At 41.2% G+C, this 21,228-nt stretch overlaps 2 protein-coding genes across 2 annotated transcripts in view; both read right to left on the reverse strand.

The window, feature by feature from the left end:
• Positions 1 to 3,337: 3,337 nt before the first annotated feature.
• LOC128740354 (protein decapentaplegic-like) lies at positions 3,338 to 5,979 on the reverse strand. The gene is made up of 2 exons (XM_053835892.1): positions 5,958 to 5,979; positions 3,338 to 5,152 (listed from the first exon to the last, which is right to left on the reverse strand). The coding sequence occupies exons 1-2, from the start codon at positions 5,977 to 5,979 to the stop codon at positions 4,299 to 4,301; spliced, it is 876 nt and encodes a 291-aa protein (XP_053691867.1). The 3' UTR covers positions 3,338 to 4,298.
• Positions 5,625 to 21,228, reverse strand: part of LOC128741592 (protein decapentaplegic-like) — a 30,645-nt gene continuing 15,041 nt past the window's right edge. Inside the window, exon 3 of the mRNA XM_053837525.1 lies at positions 5,625 to 7,325. Within this exon, the coding sequence (XP_053693500.1) occupies positions 6,472 to 7,325 (854 nt within the window). The 3' untranslated portion in view covers positions 5,625 to 6,471. The remainder of the gene's footprint in view (positions 7,326 to 21,228) is intronic.

Here is a 21,228-nt window from a genome sequence, read left to right on the forward strand (position 1 = left end):
AAGATTTAGTTTGCCACTTACTGCTCGAGGGGTGCTCCATTGAAGGATTACTCGTAATTACTGTAATTACTGTTTACATAATTATGTTTTATAACAATAGTTGCTCCGATGATGAAGGCATAGTTCTTCGAAACGTCAGCTGAACGTAAAATAAAGTTTTCGAAAGAAGCCCGAGACCGAAAAGCCACATCTTTTAATAAAAATACAACGGACTATTATAATTATCGTACAAAATAAATGCCTAAAGATGATCCGGAACCCAGGCTTCATTTTCAGTTTTTTGCTCAGAGGATGCTCATTTGACTGCGGCCCCTCAACGAAACAGAATTCGAAAGTAGTGTAAAAGGCAATTGTAGAGTTAATTATTATCTACATTATTGTTGAAGAAAGTATAGTTCTATCTTTTGTATTTACGGCGCTATGGTAGCAAAAAGAGCGCTCATTTGGCACTGAACAATAAACCGAGAATAAAGCCTGCCTGAACCTACCTCCCTGGATGAGAACAAGCGAAGTGCATGAGCTAGCTGCCCTGGACACTCTGGAAACTAAGTTTGATGCATAGAAGCTAAAATACGAAGAGAGGTATGACCGCTCAGTACATGAAATAATTCAAGTCTTGAATTCATTAGGTTAAGGCGTTAATTAGTTTTAAGGTTGATAAGTAGATAGGATATATTTTGATAATTCTAACAAACAAAAATAGTAGAATCAATATATATAGAATGCCAGTGTCGCTGTTTTTCTACAGAACTCATTGTGGTAAACATGATGCTAACAATCTGTAGGGTAACCAACGTATTTTGGACCCCATCAGTAGCTGTACAGCAAAATCAAATGGAAGTGTCCAAATTATGTACAGCTGCTGATGGAGTCCAAAATAGATTGGACCCTATCCAATCCCTATCAAGTCTGTGAATCGGGAACTTCATTGTCAAAGTTGCTCATTGTTTTTTATCTGTTCTTTATCTGTGCGCTGGTTGGTGCTGTCATCAGTGCGCTCATCGCTGTGTTTTCATGCCAGTAAAATGTTTTTAAACGTTCTTTTTCTTTCCTACAACTGCGTCCTTTTGCACTGATTTTTCAGAAATTTGAAGCAAGCGAAGTTTCCAATCGCATTACTTGGCAGCCTTATTTGAAATTTTAAACTGGTTGTTAAGGTTTGACAATGAGATTCCTCTTTTGATGTATCTCAGGCACACACACATATGTACATATGGTGTAAATACATTATCTGAACATGTGCGATGTTTACCACGCGCACTGCAGCGACACTGGCATCCTATATATATTGATTATAGGTACTACAAAGATGTTTCGGCATTGAAAAATTTTAGGTCAATTACACAAACTAAGTCAACGTAAAAAGCAAGATGTGTAACAAAAATGAGAAGCAATATTTATAAGTTGAGTATAAGTTCGAATACACTTTGAAAATGTGTTTAAAAAATGAAAATACAAGATATTCCTTTCTGAGTCAATTTTTATTGAAGCAGTGTTTATTGAGAACCTTTACGACATATTTGGTGGAAGCACCCCCTTCCCCTTTCTGCTTTATGACGAGCTTGAGATGCTTCTCAAAAGAATAACATGCGGTACGCACCTGGTCCATGGGCATCTCGTCCCAGATCTTGGAAATGAGCTTCTTACATTGGTTCATAGTGGTCACATAGTGATCACTATGAACCATTCACATAGTGGTCATAGTGTGGGCCGGTGCGCCGTCCTGTTGAAAGACGTAATGATCTTTCCCGTAGAGGTCACGTAGTTCCGGGGACACAACCTTTTCCAGAACTTCGGACTTATAGTACGCAGCGTTGATTTTCACGTTTCTCTCGATAAATACCAGTGGAAGCTTCCCACGCTTCGATAAGGCCCCCCAAACCATCACCGACGCGGCGCTCTGGAACCGCGGGATGTTTATGTGGGAAGGGGGGATACTGGCCAACGTCGGCGCCCACAGCCGATCATTTTGGACATTGTGCGGCTGTTGCAAGATGAAGAGTTTCTCATCAGAGAACACGAACTCCTGACCAGCGTGCCGCGAAAGTATTAGTTTTGCTCTGTCCAGCCTCTTCTTGTTGTAGCCTTCGTTACCCCGTGAACCTTGTGTTTCTTGTACCCAGGTGATCCCGGGTCCTTCGCCATGATGGTGTGGGCAGTCCCGATCGACACATCCAGGTCAACAGCGGTCTTCCGGATCGTGCGGTTTATTTTTCGACGGACCCGCTCCCTCACCACCTTGATGGCCGAACGCGGCCGCCCGGATCTAGCACGGTCCTTGACCGAGCGTATCTCCCGGTACCGGCATGTTGCAAGAATGCCGGACAACTACCCTGCAAAGATGGTGTTCGCCTCAAATCCGGTAGGAACAAGACGACCAGGAGCGCAGCGAGCAAGATGGTTAGACCAGGTGGAGTGAGATCTGGCGGAGAGTACTCGGTGGGATCGAGGAATTGGAGAGCGGTAGCCCTCAACCGAGTTACATGGAGAAACTTTGTTCAACAGGCTTTGTCTCAGGACGGCAAGCCACCTAAACCAAACGACGATAACCGCTGGCGGCGACAAATCAGAAGCAGGAGATGAGTTCGTGTATTTGAGATCGCTGGTAACCGTGAACAACAATACCAGTCAGGATATCCGCATTCAAGTGAGAAATCGGGCTGTAAAACGATGCGATCAAGAAGCATATACCGCCGTACGAAACTAACAATTTACAAAATCCTTATTAGACCAGTAATTCTTTATGGATGTGAAACCGTGACGCTGCTCACGGAAGACATACGTACCCTTGTCGTGTCCGAGCGGAAGGTTCTGCGCACGATATCTGGCAGAGTACAAACTGAAAGTGGTGATTGGCGGAGACGTATGAATCACACTTGAAAAGATTCCCATCAGACATCTGGCGAAAGTCGGTAGGCTACGGTGGACCGGATAGGACGTAAGGATACCCGACGACAGTGCGACGAAAATAGTTCTCTCCAACAACTCCACCGGCACCAGCAACAGAGGGGCTCAACGTGCAAGATGGCTCGACCAGGTCGAAAGTAATTAGCGACTTCTGAGACGACTGGGAGTGAATCAAGATCGAGTTGAACGGAAATAACTGCTTGAAATAGTACGAGCCAGCCCGGCTTTATGTTGTTGCCCAGAGTGGTGTATCTACGTTCTTTAATAATCTAGCTTTGAAGTCTTGTTGCCATGACATCGTTACATGACAAGTCTATAGGATAAGGTAATAAATAGACACGGTTTACGGTACAGATTTTACAAAATTTTATTCCTCTCTCAATTTTTGACCATTTATTTAATAAATACTTTTTCTCAAATACAGGTACTATTATATTACACAAATTTACAGAAATAAAACAGTAATAAACAGTATAGGTTTGGATAGAAAACAGTACACTACTATGGTTGTGTGTTTGCCAAACACTCGTTACACTTCTGCTAAAAGGACTATATGGACTCTCTGACGCACACAACCCGATCCTGTCGATAAAATCTCCGAATGCTGCCCGCCCTATGTCTTACTGTACCAAAGTAAAAAAATAAATAATAAAACAATCTTCCAACAAATATTGTCTGTCTACACTATTAAACAATCGCCTAAATTTTTTTCTTAGAATGAAGCTTTCATTGTAGTAGTGGTATTCATTGTATAAAGTGATCGTTTGCGTTTTTGCGTTTTACGAAGTTTTACGGGGTTTAGTTGAATATATTAGCTAGCCTTTGAATTACGTGTATATTTACAGAACAGGTTTCGCTACGGTTTGCTCGTGTGTGGTTTTAGTGTAATGCAGTTTGTTTTTCCATATTAGGTTATACCAACAGCAGTATACAATATTAGCCATATTCGATCGCAGTTTCTGAAATACCATGGATAAATTTTTTGTACAAGTTTTTTACCAACACTGGGTTTTATTATATAAGTATACCTAAACGTAACAGTAAAATCGGTATCCCAAACTGCGCTCGGGATCCCGTTCTCAATCGCACACTAACACACATCTGTACAAATCACGCAGCCGTTCGATCTCGATCTCGTGTCTCTCTTAAGCGAAAAGTTTCCTAATCTCTTCTTATTTTTCTTCGTCTTCATCAACTACCCCTTCATCTGGCATAGGAATAAATTTACATGACATTCATCGAAAGGTAGAGTGCTACCACAAATATTCGTTCCTTCGTTTCATAGTACATTCTATAACCTACGACCCGGTCGATTTGCCGATATCTTCTTTAAGAGGATACCCGCTCAGCTCAGTATAATACAATTTCACGCAATTTACAAGCGGCTCTGTTTAACGACAACCACATCCGACTGCGGTCATATCCTGATAGTTCTTCAGGACCACTTTGTTCTGCTCGTTCAGATACAGCATCGAGATGGAGGACAGCTGAGTGGGGACGCAGCAGGCCTTCGGTGCCAGGCTGGGACTGATTGAGTTGACCAGCGTTTGAACGATCGCGTGATTCGTCGTGTTCAGATGATCGGCAATCGGGAACTGGCATTCACCTTCGCATACGAAGGCTTCATATCCCGGTGGAGCTACAATCCAGTCACTCCAGCCAACCTCACTGAAGTCTACGTAAAGTGGCCGCCGCTGACAGGCTTCGTTACCGTTCTTCCTTCGCCGATTGCGTCGGTAACGGTCTGCTTCCCGGATCGAACGCTGCTGTTTGTGGCGTCCGTCATCGGTGTACGTGAACAGCAGCGGCTGTTTCTTCGCCCATTTGTCGTGGCTTTCGTCGGTACTCCGCCGCAACCGGACATGCTCGTGCTGCGGTACAGCTTGAGGCTTCCGTTTGCTTTTGCTGATAACCTGAATGAAGAGTCCATGGTTTTGTTTCGGATGTCGCAGCCACCGGTCAACAGCTGGCAGCACATCCACACTGACGGGACCGGTTTCGTTGATTTTGACCGTTTTGCTGTCGATCAGCAAATAGGTGGGGGCCCGCTTGCCCTTGATGCCAGGCCGCACGATGTCGTACACCAGCACCTGATGCTGCACGCTCCGGTATCGCTGATCGTCGATGGCGTCTCGGTTCAGTGTGAGTTCCGCCGCCCGCAGCTTTTCACCCAGCGGGATGTCCGTCACGTTGAACACCAACCGGAAGCGGTGGTGATGCTTGAAACGATCGTCTATATGGCTTTCTGTAAGGAAACGGTAGAAGGAAAGAGAAAGCGATATTGTGATTAGTCGATTTAAGTTTTTTGGTTCACTAAGCAAACTTATAATGTTAAGAATAACTTATCCTCAGCCATAATTCAAAGTAAAACAAAGTATCGACGATTTTTTGTCGTTAGTTATTGGCTTTAAATCGCATTCGAAGCATCATTCGGAAGACGCGATTTATAAAAGCAAAATATGTCAAGTGGATTTGTTAGCGTGCGATTGTCATCAAATTGTCATCAAATTATTACTATTGTTATTTTTATAGACGAAGCGATAATCGGTGATTAAGCATATCGCGAGATTCTAGCCTGGGTATCAGCTCTCTGTGTTGGAGTCTTATTGCAGTTGCATTGTTACATGGATGGAAAGTCAATAAGGTAAGAAAATAAATAGAGACAATTTACGGTACAGATTTTACAAAATTTTATTCTCCTCTCAATATATGATATTTTATGTAATAAATACTTTTTCTCAAATACAGGTACTATTATATTACACAAATTTACAAATATAAAACAGTAATAAACAGTATAGGTGTGAATAGTATAAACAGTATAGATTACTACTATGGTTGTCTGTTTGCTAAAAACTCATTACACTTTCACTATGAACTATTCATACTGTCTGACCCACGCAATCTGATCCTGTTGAATAAATCTCCTAATACTTTTTGCCTTACGATACCGAAGTTAAAAAAAATAATGTTAAAACAACCTTCCAGCAAATATTGTATGTTTATGCTATTAAAGAATCGCCTAGTAATAATGATATTTATTTTGTTACGTGATCGTTTGTGTTTTTGCATTTTACAGAGATTTTTGGGATTTAGTAGAATATATTAGCTAGCCTTTCAATTATGCTTATATTTACAGAACAGGCTTCGCTATGGCTTGCGTTTGAGGTTTTAGTGTAATGTTTCTTAAATATTGAAGATAAAGTTTTTGTACAAGTTTTTGCCAGCACTGGGTTTTATTTTAGCTAAACGAAACAGCAAAACCGAGTTCCTATCATCGATCGCGCACTCACACTTATTTTTACAAATCACACAGCCATTCGAATTCGTACTCGTGTCTCTCACAAACGAAATTTTGTTTTCTTCTTCATATACTAGCCCTTCTTCTAATATAGGAATAAATTTACGTAACATTCATCGAAAGCTAGACCACAAACCTTCATTTTTTCGCTCTACAGTGCACTCTATAACCTACGACCTGGTCGATTCGCCGGTATCTTCTTTAAGAGGACACCCGCTCAGCTTAGTATAATACAATTTCACACAATTTACAAGCGGCTGTATTCAACGACAACCACATCCGACTACGGTCATGTCCTGATAGTTCTTCAGGACCACTTTGTTCTGCTCGTTCAGATAGAGCATCGAGATGGAGGACAGCTGTGTGGGCACGCAGCAGGCCTTCGGTGCCAGGCTGGGATTGATCGAGTTGACCAGCGTTTGAACGATCGCGTGATTCGTCGTGTTCAGATGATCGGCAATCGGGAACTGGCATTCTCCTTCGCAGAAGTAAGCGTCATATCCCGGTGGAGCCACAATCCAGTCACTCCAGCCAACATCACTGAAGTCTACGTAAAATGACCGCCGCTGACAGGCTTCGTTGCCGTTCTTTCTTCGTCGATTTCGTCGATTACGGTTTGCATCCCGTATAGATCGCTGCTGTTTGTGGCGTCCGTCATCGGTGTACGTGAACAGCAGCGGCTGTTTCTTCACCCATTTGTCGTGGCTTTCGTCGGTACTCCGCCGCAACCGGACATGCTCGTGCTGCGGTACAGCTTGAGGCTTCCGTTTGCTTTTGCCGATAACCTGAATGAAGAGTCCATGGTTTTGTTTCGGATGTCGCAGCCACCGGTCAACAGCTGGCAGCACATCCACACTGATCGGACCGGTTTCGTTAATTTTGACCGTTTTGCTGTCGACCAGCAAGTACGTAGGGGCCCGCTTGCCCTTGATACCAAGCCGCACGATGTCGTAAACCAGCACCTGATGTTGCACGGTTCGGTACCGCTGGTCTTCGATGGCGTCTCGGTTCAGTGTGAGTTCCGCTGATCGCAGCTTTTCACCCAGCGGGATGTCCGTCACGTTGAACATCAACCGGAAGCGGTGGTGATGCTTGAAGCGCTCGTCTATATGGCTTTCTGGAAAAAACGGTAGAAGGAAAAAGAAAGCAATATTGACGATTATTTATCGTAAGTTAATAGAAGCACCATTCGGAAGACGCAATTTCCAGATGCAAAATTTTCCAAGTAAATTTGCGTTGCTTCGCTTCCAGCAAATCTCGCGAGTCAGGAAAATTTGTGCAACGAATGGTGGCACGCGGCAAAAACAAATCGTACCCCTCCGCTTCGTCTCCCCATTTGCATACCCCGCGGCACAATGTCTAATAGCGAAAGCATCTTGCTAATCGGTCCCGAAATGTTTACCGATACTTCCCAGACGAAAATCATTCGCGGAATCATTCAACATCAAACAGGAATAAATTACGCTCTTTATTGCACCGCTCACCGGCAGGGGTCGTCTTTTTGCGCGGTCCCACAGTGAGAGCGGTCGAGCATCGTGATCCGGTGCGAACCGATCGGTGATGACGGGGCTGCGGTGGCCGCCGTCTGATCGATATTGATTATTTTTTAGAAAGAAGCACCCGCTAAAGCATGCAGCGCCGGTTTGTAGCGGTAGTGTAACACCCTCTGTTGGGCGGGGGTGGTAGCGCGGCACGGTGGCGGAATGCTATTAGTCGATGTTGATGTTGTGCGCGGCGGAATACAAGCGTAGATCAGTTCACACCTGAATCTCGCGAAACAAATAATCGTGTAAACAAGCGGTGCGCTGGAGGCTGCTGCAGAGCTGCGGGTTCGCTTTCCGTGTGTATGATAAACAAGCGAAATCAGTGCGTGGGGAGGGCAAAAGGGTTGCGAAAGAACGGAAGGGCGGGTGATAAGTCCGTGGATGATATTACGAACGAGTTTTCTGTTTCGAGTGGTCGTTTCCCGGCGGGGAGGAAGCACCGGGTGGACGTACGGGGACTGCGGCGGCCCCAAAGCCAGGAATAAATGATCGAACGAATTCGTGTGTTGGCTGCTAAAAGCAAATCAATTATCGAAGGTTAATAACATTTGTCGATGACATGTTTGCTGTAGGTTTTGCGCGGAACATAACGCTTGAACGGAGAGGAGCTATGCATGGCTATAATAAGCAATTTTAGAAGCTTGATCCGACGTGATGCGGCTAACTGTTTATTATATTGTTAGGCAAAGCGTTGCGTGTGGACCTTTTTTATTTTGAAAATAAAATAAAACTGAACATATACAATAAAGCTAAACACATGTATTAAGAATGATAAATACAAAAAATGAAAAAATGATAAATGATTCGCAAGCAAAACACTAGTTCCGACTATTCAAGAGTACCTATACACTTTTCTATAGACAATATTTTGATCATACTACCCGAAAAAAATAACCTTAACACGAAGATAAAAATTATGGTAACAGTAGGATACAAAATACAGTAAACCCAATAAAATTTATCGTCCGAAACGATAACCAAACTATCAAACTTATTGTTGTCCACCATAACTTTCATGGTTTCCCAGAGATTCTACCATAAAAACGACGGGTCGTTAAGTATTTTAACAATAAAAAAAATCTAGTTTTTCGCTAACAAAAATTTTCATTTACAGTAAAAGTTACCGTCCTTTCATGGTAATTTCTTTTAGGCGAGAAAACAAAATATACACTCAAGTCGCTTTTTACGCGAAGGATACGTCCCGCGTAAATCAAAACCGCGTAAATTCCGAAATTCGCGTAAAATAAACCGCGTAAATTCCGAGATACGCTTAAAAAAACCGCGTAAATTCCAAAATTCGCGTAAAAAACCAAAATTTCGCGTAAAAAAAACTTTGTGGATTTCAACACTACGCATAAAAATAGACGTCCGCGTAAATTCCGAAAATCGCGTAAAAAACCGCGTAAATTCCGAAATTCGCGTAAAAAACCGCGTAAATTCAGAAATTCGAGTAAAAAAACCACGTTAATTGCGAAATTCGCGTAAAAATAGTCGCATAAAAAACAAACCTCGTAGAAAAAACCGCGTAAAAAGCGACTTCAGTGTAATTAAAAAAGGCAGAAAATTTATGATGAAATATGGCCAATTTTATAGCTTAAAATAAGATACAAAAAAATGAATAAAATTTGAATTTGAGGCACTTCTACAATAATTTTAGCACAAGTTTCAATATTCACAATAAAAACTGTTGTAGATGCATTGTTTCTGCTTCAAAATTTAATGTAAATTTTTTTTCGGGTTGTTTCTTATTTTCCGCTACAGTATTGGCCATATATCATCATAAATTTACTGCCTTTTTTAATTATGTTTGTTTTTCTCGCCTAAAAAAATTACCATAAGAGGAAGATAACTATTACTGTAAATGTAAATTTTTGTTCGCGAAAAACTAGATTTTTTTATTGTTAAGATACTTAACAACCCGTCATTTTTATGGTAGAATCTCTGAAAACCATGAAAGTTATGGTCGACAACAATAAGTTTGATAGTTTGGTTATCTCTTCGGATGATAAATTTGATTGTTTTTACTATATTTTGTATCCTACTGTTGCCATAATTTTTATTGTCGTGCTATAGTTATTTTTTCCCGGGAAAAATATCAATAAAATTTGAATTTGAGGCACTTCTACAATTATTTTACCATAAGTTTCAATGTTCACAATAAAAACTACACTGTAGTTTCTTTTGTTAGAATTAAATCTCTAGTATTCTATTTGACTTGATATAAATAAACCGACTGAAAGCTACGCTTTTGTCCTTGCCAGAAATATCAATTTCATTGCAGTGTGAAAACTAGTTTTTATTAAGAATGTAGGGTACCGGAGGGTATTTTCAGCATGCTACTTAATTCAGCCTATATTCTTTCCGTTTCAATTAAAAACTTTGCCGCTATATAACAATACTGAAACGAATGATAGCACTCATAGGCTTTAAAATGTTATAGCTATGTTCATAAAAATGTAAGTGATATGCTAATTTTTATTCAATAAACATCAGAACCACTGTTTCTACACTAGCACGTAATAAAGCCGAAAAAATATAAGCAATCGTGTATGTAGTAGATTCAGGTTATCACGCATAAAGATAAATTTAAATTTACGAAGCGATATCCTTCAGTGTAAATTAATGATAAAACGCTATGTAATGAACGCATCCAAAAAGGCCTTTTCTTGTTAGGAACTCACAAATACCGGTAGATCTGGCACCTATGCGGTTGACAGAGAGCCGGCCATCGTCAGAGAAAGGTATAGAACGGGGGATTTCTTGATTTTCTAGATGGGTTAAGTGGGGTTCCTACATGTAGAGTGAATACATTGTCGAAATTGGAATGGTCACGCGCATAGTTTAGAAAGAGAAGAAAATATATGTTGTCCTAATTCAAGATGACACGTTGTCACTCTGTATACATGCACTCTAGGGCAATGTAAGGGAGCTGTAGAAAGGATCTCTCTCATAGTATCGATGGAGTATCGCGAGTTGCCGGTGTGGATCATTCTGTTGGTTATAGTTAACACGATTGGACGCCGTTTCGGTTGCCGCTTCAATCGCCATCAAAATATCTGGCCACGACAATGGCGCAGTCGGTAGAATACAGTGTATTCTCTCTCGATGCTGGTTTGGAAAACACACAATTATGTTCACGTTAACTTATTCTAGAAATTAAACAGCCGTCAATACAGTATCACAGAACCATTCTTCTTCTTTTTATCAAGGAGGGATATAAAAGTTTCCTAGTTTTTGAGTGACAACCATATGCTTTTGGCGCTAGTGTAAATGGACGATTTAATGTACACTAGCGTCAGAGCAAGCAAGTTGTCACTGCAAAACAAGTTATCAAGTTATCTTCAATGAGCCGGCTTGCAGGCAAAGCTTGAAAGCACCGACACATAAACCATCCCTTTTCCTTCTAGTCTGCTGTTAAAGTACAGCAATGGTGCTGTTTGCTCATTGAAATTTCTCAGGCTTTTTTGAATAGATATAGTTAGTTTTGGGAAGCGATATGTCTTTATAAGGCCCCAACACTATGCCAAAAATCAGCTTTATTGTTAATTGCGCAATTAAGAGTTATAGTCGCGAGAAATGATGCAGTCTCTGCGGCTAAATTGGGCCCATTCTCTATAGTGGTGTCTGTGTTTTTTAAATCCGATCGGCCGAGCTTTGCAGTGATAACAGCTTGCTGCTGGCGCTAGTGTATCATTGAATCGTACATATACATTAGCATCAAAAGCAATTGGTTGTCACTCAAATACTAGCTATGTCAACACGATAGAAGAGTTTCAGGAGCAACTGCATCACATCTTAGTAGTAGTGTAAATAAAGCACCATATGCTGAAATTAAAAGCAGAATGCTGCAGATTGCTAGTGAATGAAAATTGATTTATATTTTCATGTCAGAGGCAAATTTTTGTTTCGTCCGTGATGAAAAGCAGTAGAAGTGGGTTTAAAATATTCGAAAATAGGTTGCAAATGTTGCAAATTGATGCTTAAAGAAGCATAGCATTCAACGCTTACGTTACTCACGCAAGCATAAGACATACACCCGCCATTGTTGCAGGCAGACATTCTGCTACCTACGCACTCGCGAACGCACAGTCACATATCACCATAGGCCACTCGCGAGTCAAAGAAATTCATGAGCAACCAGCTGCCCGTGAGGACTAGTGGCGCACTGGGATACACACTTTGCATTACTTTTTCCTTTCTTCTTCATCTTCACCCTGCATTTCACTCACGGGCGAGAGTGCGAGTTGTCGCGAGTCAACGGTATCAGCAGGTCGGACTGCAATCCCAAGTGAGAGCGACAGCCGTAGTTGTTAGCTAAATACACGCTCGCAAAAACTCGTTGCAGTGCAGGTCGCAGGACCGCCACAACCAACAAAGTGATCGGATATATGCAGCACTTCATTCTGACATTTCTAGGGACAAACTGGTTGTTCAAATGTGCCAGAAATTTTACAAAGTGATCCCGGGTGTAGGGAGGGATCCAAAAATTTGAAGGTTCCATGGCTGATCATTAAACTTGGTGTTAAAATCAACACTAAATGTTACATCGATAATGTTTTGAAGAACGAGTTGCTTCTCATCGTCAAAAAACACTAAAAAAAGTCTTCTACTGCTTCCAACAAGATTCTACACCGTCTCACCAGGCAAAAATTTATACAGGTTTGGCGTGAGGACAATTTTCCGCCTGATTTGAATCCCCTCGACTTCAATGCATAGGGTTACATGCTAGGCACACTAGGGAAGAACAAAGGATTGACTGTGGATACTTTCAAGCAACGTTTGAAGTAGATTTGTGATGAAATGCCTCAGGATATCGTGCGTGCCAGCTGTGATGCTTTACAACCACAATTCAGACTGGTAATTAAAGCAAGGGGAGAAAGATATCAGTTAGACTAATTTAAGACAAATGTTATGGGTATACTTTATACGGAATACACTCGAAATTAAAATTTATGCAAGCGTCTAATTATTATGAGCATTTACTTTACTGACTGTTATTACTACTCACTCCGTACAGATCATGACAAAGTGTGTATCGCTTACAAGTAGTGATATCAATGAAATTGAGTCTATTCGCTCACATACAGACTCACAGACATAACACTCACTGTCCCATTCTTCGCTCGCTGTAACAGTAATTTCAAATTTTGTGTTTATTGGGACTGTTTCCATATTCGTCAGAGCGGCGCTTTTTAACGAAAGGAGAGAAGACTACTTATAAAATACTTGCGCGTCTGCGGGATAATCTTGTAGTAAGTTGCTATTTAGGAATGTCAAGCATAGATGGTGTTAGTATTTAGACAAAATGTGCGCGTTATTGTTTTCTGGAATTTTCTTCAAAGGGTTATGTCTCTTTACGTACGGTTCTCATGTTCTTGATTGCTAGAAACAATTTTTTACATCCCTGGGACAAAGTTTTTTTTCTATTTGGACGTCCATCCCTCCTTTCAGCTCTCAAAAGTAGATGTATCACCATGAAAAACTCTATTATTTATAGCAAATAGCCGTTCTACACGTAACATACACAAATGACTTAGAAGAATACCGTTATGAATAGGCCCAAATCCCGTGGAATACGTTAACGCTGCTATCAAAGGAAGTTTTTATCCTGTTGCCTTTTACAAATTAAGACGGGAAGAACTAGTACCTAATTAATTAATTAGCAAAAATTATTTTTAGGGTATTTTTTAACTTACTCGTAAAAGCGTTTAAACTTTTTTGGTCAGAATCTATTACGACGCAGTAGTTTAAATCTCAACCAACTTTTTCGAAATAATTCTCTTAAATACCAAAAAAAGTGTTAACAACTAACAGTAGGTCATGTCCTTACAAAGCGCAGGAATTTACCTCTTACGCGAAAAATTGGGATTTTCTTGCAATTATGCATTCCATAGAGCAGTCGATCTTGCAAAGCAAGCAAGAACATAAATTACGCTCACCGCAGCACAGTCACTTGATTTGTTTACCCCATCGGTAAAACGCTGCTGTTATTGCTGCTGTTGCTGCCGTTGCAGGTTCAAAAAAGTTGTTTTTGCCGTGGTCCCCCGCATAATGTAAAGTGTCAGAGCCGTCCGAACACCTCTGCCGGACCATTGTACATCGGGTACCGCATACCACGTTCCGTCAGTTGTCCCCACAGCTGGCCAGCAGCAGGCCTTCAACACTAGAGAAGGATAAAAAACAACAACAACAGCGCACAACACGCAGACCGTCACTTGTTCGTAATATTTCTTTTATCGCACATTTGCCTTGGCAAGGTCGTTCAAAACACCACCGTGGAGCCCCGACGTTCGGTACCCCGCTTGCTGCACACGTGTATGTTCGAAATCGAAACGTACACAATTTCATCGACGAGACGAAAGCGGAACGAGCAGGCGGAATGGGTACGCTCGCAAGCTGTTTTCAACTTATCCATGGCCCCCAGAGAGCTCGGCATAACTCGGCCGGATCTCGAGAGATTGTGGAATTTTTATTTTCACATTACGTTCAAGTACGAATTAAGGTCAGTTGAAAGGGACCCCGAGACGGCGATGACGACGGTAGTGACCGAGGCAGGCAGCGGGATAGAGAAAGGGAACAACTCCGGTTGGTACCAGTTCACCGGTCTGCGCTGTCTAGCTGTGCTGGACTCCGAAAGAAAGTGATTGTAAATGACTATTAAACGAGTCTCTTTTCGGGGAAGGTTTTCTCCGGAGGCATCCATCCGTTTGGTGCTGGTTTGGCGCTTTCATTGCTCCGAGATATGCCGCGCGAATACAATCCCTTAGAAACAGCACGCTCTGGTATACATATAAACCCGTCCCAGGAGAAATCCAATTACCAAGTACGAAGCCATTGCGGAAGATTTATAGTGAATTTATTCAAATTGAAGAATACCAGAAGCCGAAGGTTCTGCCCCCGGTACGCCTCGTAATGCCTAGTCGCTAATGAAATATCGATAATTTATAGCCTCGACTAAGTAGTGCATGTAGTGCCGTGACTCTATTTGGCCGGCTTGGGCGCACCTTCTCAATGCACTTAGGACCTAACGGCAGCCAGGATCTCTGCGCTCCGTAACCGGTCCGATCTCTGTAGACTGTTATTCATCGAACTTCATTGTTTATGTAATTAATTCTAGCCGCCTCTCGCAATCGTTCTCTTGCGGCTCGTTTCTAGCTACTCCGTTTGAACTAATCGTCAAAATTTATTCCCAATCTTGTTCTTCTCCAATGGCGAACTGCAATTTCTGTTTGCAACTGTCTTTAAAGTCGAGCCGAGAAATCTTCACCCGTTGCATAGCAATCGTACAACCATCCGATCTCGAGAGCTTTCGAAAAAAAGTGGTTTTGTAACAAACGGGTTCGAGCTTCGTAATGCGCCAGCAGCAGCCATCCTTCTCGATCTCGTATCGAGACAACGCGTTTTAGCTGTCCGTAGGGTGGCTGAAGCTGCCCTCAATGACAGTTAATGCATGACACAGATTGCAAACTAAGGAACATTAGATCATGTGCTAAAAATAAAGACAATCTTTGTCCAACCTGCCAGGTGTCAAAGAATGCAGCGGTGGACGTGATTATTCTTCGTTGGACACCCTATTTGGAATACGACAGCTATCAAAGGAACAACTCTAGACGACGAACGAAAAAAACACCTTGTCCGGCTGCTTAATTGTAACACCTGATACACACCTACGCATTTGCCTTGAACGCCACAGCCACAGCGGATGACGAAGGTATACAAAAGAAGTCAACAGATAAAACCAAAAGAGCACGGCCACCGCTTGCCAACAGCAATGATCTACAACAGCAGCAGCAGCAGCAGCATTATTTGATCAGAAACCAGCTGCTGAGCTGAGCTGAGCTGGTCCGGTCTTACGGAGGTCTTACAATTCGGACAGGCAATTAACTGCGGTGTTCGAAATCCGGCGAGGTTCGGTGTTACTTTTCCCGGCCTGCCGTCGTCGTCGTTTGTGTATTTATGCGGACTGCATTTGCTGCTGCTGCAGTCTTTCCGGGCTGTCAGTCCTTGCTCTGGAAAATATTAGAATATGCGTCGTGCGATGTGTGTCAACTGTAACGTGAATAACATGGGAGGAAAAATTAATTGGTTTGTTTTCACGGAAATATTGTTTACGCGCTACCGTTTTCGAGGACGAAAACTGGCTATTGGCATCATTCTAGAAAGTAAAATTGTAGACCTATAAAGATAAATTGTAAACCTAAGCTCTGAATTAATCCAAAGAATTTTAAACACGGCCGCTTAGTTGGTTTCGACGTACGATACTGGTCTAACAAGTCAGTCGTCATATGTTCGAATGTCGGCTTGGCGGTGCTGCTAGATAGAGTCAGTGGGATTTTTGCACAAGCACCGTAACTGTCTTGTACTCTAAAAGCCGGCTGCGAAGCCTGGCGATAAAAAAGGGTCAAGTCTTAGAAAGGACGTTTAATCCTACGGCTTTGCTTTGCAAATTGAAAAACGATATTGCAGTGTATTGTTTCTATACAATCCTCAATTCGTTTCAGTTTTAGCTCTTTAATTTTCAAATAGATCCAATCAGCAGTAAATTTTTCAAAAATGTATAACCTCCCACATGGCTCCGAGGTACGACGCTGGTCTAATAAGTAAACCAGCCGTCGTATGTTCAGAGAGATTCAAACATACTGGGAGAGGTTGATAAAGTCAATAAGATCGAAGCACTAGCCCAACTAATGTCTTGTAAATGTCTTCAGTGAAAATCCATTTAGCGGAGTAAACTATCCTGCGTAGTTTTATTAGTTTAGAGTTAGAGTAATCTATAAACTAATCCCTATAACAGAATTTGCAACGTGTTGCAAACATTTTATAGATGCTTCAAGGCGAGAAATCATATTTATCCAGGTTTGTTTGTTTTCCTAGGTCTACTGACCTCTAGTATTTCCCATCAGTTTGATTTAACCCTAAGACGAAACATGTCAACTCGTAGCAGATTTTCAGGCCATTTTAGAGCAGCCGGTAATTGGCCAACTGCTTTGCACGCATGAAAAACACTGCTAGGCAACGAGTGAAAAGTATTGAAAGTTTTCTGAAAAGAAGACAAAGAAGTCAGTTGTCACGTCTCGTCTAAGAAGCAACCGAACGATAGCGAGTAAGGATAGATCACACGTTTTATGTGAGTAGATCGAAAGCCATGGGCTTGATTAAATGGTTTACCGCGAAAATATAGTTTCCGAAAAAAGGTACTTTCTGCGTAATAGTTTACCACCAATTCGCGAAAAGGTTTTCCGTGACACAGTGTATTCCGCGTTATGGTCAACCGCGAATTAGATTTCCGCGCAATGTTATACCTATAATCATATTTGAGCGTATCCCATTAGGCATACGGACGATAGGCATATGGATGATAGACATAATGTCGTTAGGCATAATAGACTTTAGGCATAATGGACGATAAACATAATGCTCGATAGGCATAATGGACGATAGGGAATGAACGTGTGGAAGGCATAATATATGTTAGGCATAACGAACGTTAGGCCCCACGTAGCCAGAGGGGGGGGCGACACCTCAAATTACGCCAGAATTTAAAAACTAGACCAACCAATGTCAGATCAACTACCTAACACCACGTTTGTTATATTTGGACATGTTCCTGGGACTACCGGGAACACTCAGACAAGTGGCCAGTTTCGTTCATGAATAAAAACTTAACGTGTGACACCTTAAATAACACTAGGATTCAATAACTAGATCAATAGAAGTTAAATCTGCTACCTAGGGTCTGGTTTGGTCATATCTGGACATATTTGGGGGGACTCCGAAAACCATTAGGAAATGACCAGTTTCGAACATGAACAAAAACTCATCATACGACACCTTAAATCACACTAAAACTAGAACACCAATGGCCAATTCCGGACATGGTTTTACTATCAAACATATACCATATTGTGTTATTGACTTCCCTAAGAGTTCCCGGAGTCCCCCAAACATGTCCAGATATGACCAAACCTAACCCTAGATAGCAGGTTTGGCTTCCATTGATCTACTGAAGTTTCCATTGATCTAGTTTTCGAATTCTAGTGTGATTTAAGGCGTCGCACGATAAGTTTTTGTTCATGGACGAAACATGCCACTTGTCTGGGAATTCTCGGAAGTCCCAGAAACATGTCCAAGGGTAACCAACGTGGTGCTAGGTAGTTGATCTGTCTTCCATTGATCTTAATTTTAGGGTAATTTGAGGTATCGCATGGTAAGTTTTTGTTCATGTTCCATACTGGTAATTTCTCACAGCGTTAATTTAATCCGGAACATTCCCGGTTAGTCCCAATACAACGTAAAACTCCTAAAATGGTCGTCAATAGGCATATGTTGCATAAAAATCAAAGCTGTGATTTACGTTCATTTTGGAAGTGTCATTGAAGATTTTTATTTACTTTATATGAGCAATCTGCCCTTTCAAATTTCAAAAGGGCGTAACTCAAAAATTCGTCGAACGATTTTTTTAAAAATTGGCTCAGAGGTGTAGGATGGCAATATAAACCAACTGGCATTTGCCGTTTGAATGGGCCATTTTATTTTTTAATAACGGTATTCTGAACACCGTGATTTGCATATAGGGTGAGTCAGATTACATACGAATGGCCGAAAGTCAACTAAGTGAAATAACAAATACTGCTGTAGACCTAATGACCGAAACACAAATGGCCGAATGTCATAGAAAATATTTGCGGCCTTCGATCTGCTCAAATGTGGGATATGTACTGTCCTTACTTGCTACTGTTTGTGCTACAAATAATTATCAAAATAAAAAATAAGGTGCAGGGTGTGATAATGTCTTGTTGTTCTGAGTACCACCATTGAAATGATTTTTTACCTTCATTATTTGATATTTTACTAAAACGCATGAAAATATCGTTTAATTATATCTAAATAATAGCGTAACCAGCTTACCATTGACCTTAAAAACATTATTTTTATCAATACTGTTTTCGGCGAGATTCAGCTAAGCAGGAGCTTGACCTTCCGGACCTGACCGTCCGACCAAATAGGGGTTCGGCCTTTCATGATAAGGCAAAATACAATTGGAGTAATTCTCGCTGATACGGGGCTACTACTGACATCTTCAAATATTGAAACTTTTGCGCTTGATTGGTTGGAAATGGTTAAAAAATAAGAATTACATTTTTAATACCTCGAAATAGTGGACCCCTCGTTCGCCAAGGGCCCTAACAGTTTAAAAAAAAAAGTTGAATTTTGAGCAAACCTTGAGATCTATTTCATGTGATATTTCATAAATTTGCCGTGAAACAACTAACAAATGACTCGGTTCTGTAAAGAAGAAGAATAGGGCTTTCCAAGGGAGTGAAAAATTTTTTGGCGGCCATCTTGGATCTGGTCGCTATATTAGATTTTATCAAAAAGTCACCGTTTTCACCATGAGGTCCTCAACCGATCTTAATTTTAAGACCACCATTGGAAAGCTGAGAGAAAATGCTATAAGAAACATTTATAAAATTAGGAGTGCAATGGAATTAACTGAATAAAACAACCAGTTATTTGTAGCAAGGTTCACAATTTTCATACAATTATTATGATATTACCAAAATTTGCTATGAAACAAACTACAAACAACACGGTTTCGTAAAGAGGCAAGATAGGGCTTATAAACGAAGTGAAAAAAATTAGCGGCCATCTTGGATTTGGCCGCCATGTTGGATTTTATCAAAAAATCGCCGTTTTCGCCATGATCCCCCCAGTCGATCTTAATTTCAAGACCACCAAATCCAAGATGACCGCCAATTTTTTTTTCGCTTCGTTTATAAGCCCTATCTTTCCTTCTTTTTACAAAACCGTGTCGTTTGTAGTTTGTTTCATAGCAAATTTTGGTAATATCATAATAATTGTATGAAAATTGTGAACCTTGCTAGAAATAACTGGTTGATTTATTCAGTTAATGCCATTGCACATCTAATAAAATGAAAGTTTCTTTTTTTAACCATTTTCAACCAATTAAGCGCAAAAGTTCCAATATGTGAAGCCCTCGTGTCAGTAGTGGCCCCGTTTCAGCGAGAATTACTCATTGCGACCTTCAGTGATAGTTGTTGAAATTTGGCCATTTGGGTCTCAGTGTTTTGTTATTCGACCATTCGCTACCAATTCGGCAAGTCGATGTGAGGGTTAGGGAAAAATAATAAAAGTCGGTAGATCTACACGCAAAATAATCCACACGTCCTTTTCACGTGAAAAATCACATAAGTTTCTCTACTGGGAGTTACGTGACTTTCAGTTGAACATTATTGGAAAATACAATAACATCTAACTTGATCTCACGCAAATAGTACGAGAAAAGTTGGATGGAAAATATTCACATAACTTTTTCCGTGATTTGGACGTGAAAATTATTTTGAGTGTAGGAAAGCGTATCTAAACCTAGATAGACGTGATTTGCGGAAGGGCTGCCCCGCAGTGGCCGGTGCTTTCGACGGTGGGGGGCACTAAATCGGGATTACCAACAAATGGCCGAATCACAAATGACCAAAACACGAAATACTTACGACCTTCATTTTGCACAAATATTGGTACAGTGGACCCCCGTTCGTTTGAACGATTCCTCATGCAAACTAGCGGGGTTAATTTTTAATTTGAACAACTGGTAACCCTAAATATGCTGAAACGTGTATGTACTGGCCGCCCTGCTCTTTGTTATTGTTTTGGTGGGTTGATTCAGTTGGCAGTTGCAAGCAGCAAATGTTTCATTCTCCAATCGGATTTCTATCATAATCTTTGGGAAGACGGAATATGAAACAGATTTACCACGCTAGATCAGTACAAATAAATTGTGTTTATGTGCATTGTCTGCATAAACAAATGATGTCATGTTGAGTATGACGTTTAAACCATTTTTAATTTGCACGTCGTGCAAACCAGCGGAGTTCAAATTGAAAAGTGTTCAGATTAAAAACGGTCAAACGAACGGGGGTCCACGGTATATGCTCATTACATGTCATTACCGCTCGTTCGGACTGAACTAAAGGATAATCCCAGTAAAGTCAGTAAACGTAGGAAAATGCATGCACCTTAATAGAAGGGGTTTCCGTGGGGGGCTAAAGACTTCTTTAAGGGGACATGAACGACTAAAACTTTTGAAAATGCCATTGTTTTTTTTATTTCGGATTTTGTTTCTGCAGTCTTTTTCGCTTATTTTGATACCAATTTTGTAATGATCCGACCACAGGAAGTGGCCGAAAAACGATCATACGCATAAGCATTCCAGTGCGGCGTCGGAAAACCTCGACGGAATAAAACGCTGCTCCAGCATTGGACAAAAGGTAGGAGTCAAAATGACTACTTGTCAAGCATAGCTACCAATACCCCCCCCCCTTTCCTTTCCGCTCTTCCCCCTCCTCCTTCACCAAAAAATTTTCCATTTCTTTCCCCTACCGTCCCTTCATCAATTGTAGAACCATCGTTTCAAAAAAAAATAATAATATATGTATGACCTCATTCCAAGGTCAAGAC

Source organism: Sabethes cyaneus, chromosome 3 (assembly GCF_943734655.1).
Source record: "Sabethes cyaneus chromosome 3, idSabCyanKW18_F2, whole genome shotgun sequence".
In the NCBI taxonomy this organism is placed as follows: Eukaryota; Metazoa; Arthropoda; class Insecta; order Diptera; family Culicidae; genus Sabethes; species Sabethes cyaneus.

Bases quoted from the DNA above. Each gene is read 5' to 3' on its own strand.
- LOC128740354 (XM_053835892.1), bottom strand. From the start codon at position 5,979: ATGCAAAAACACAAACGATCAC. The intron at 5,153-5,957 runs GTAACAAAATAA...GTTTCCTTACAG, and splicing joins GCAAAAACACAAACGATCAC to AAAGCCATATAGACGATCGT.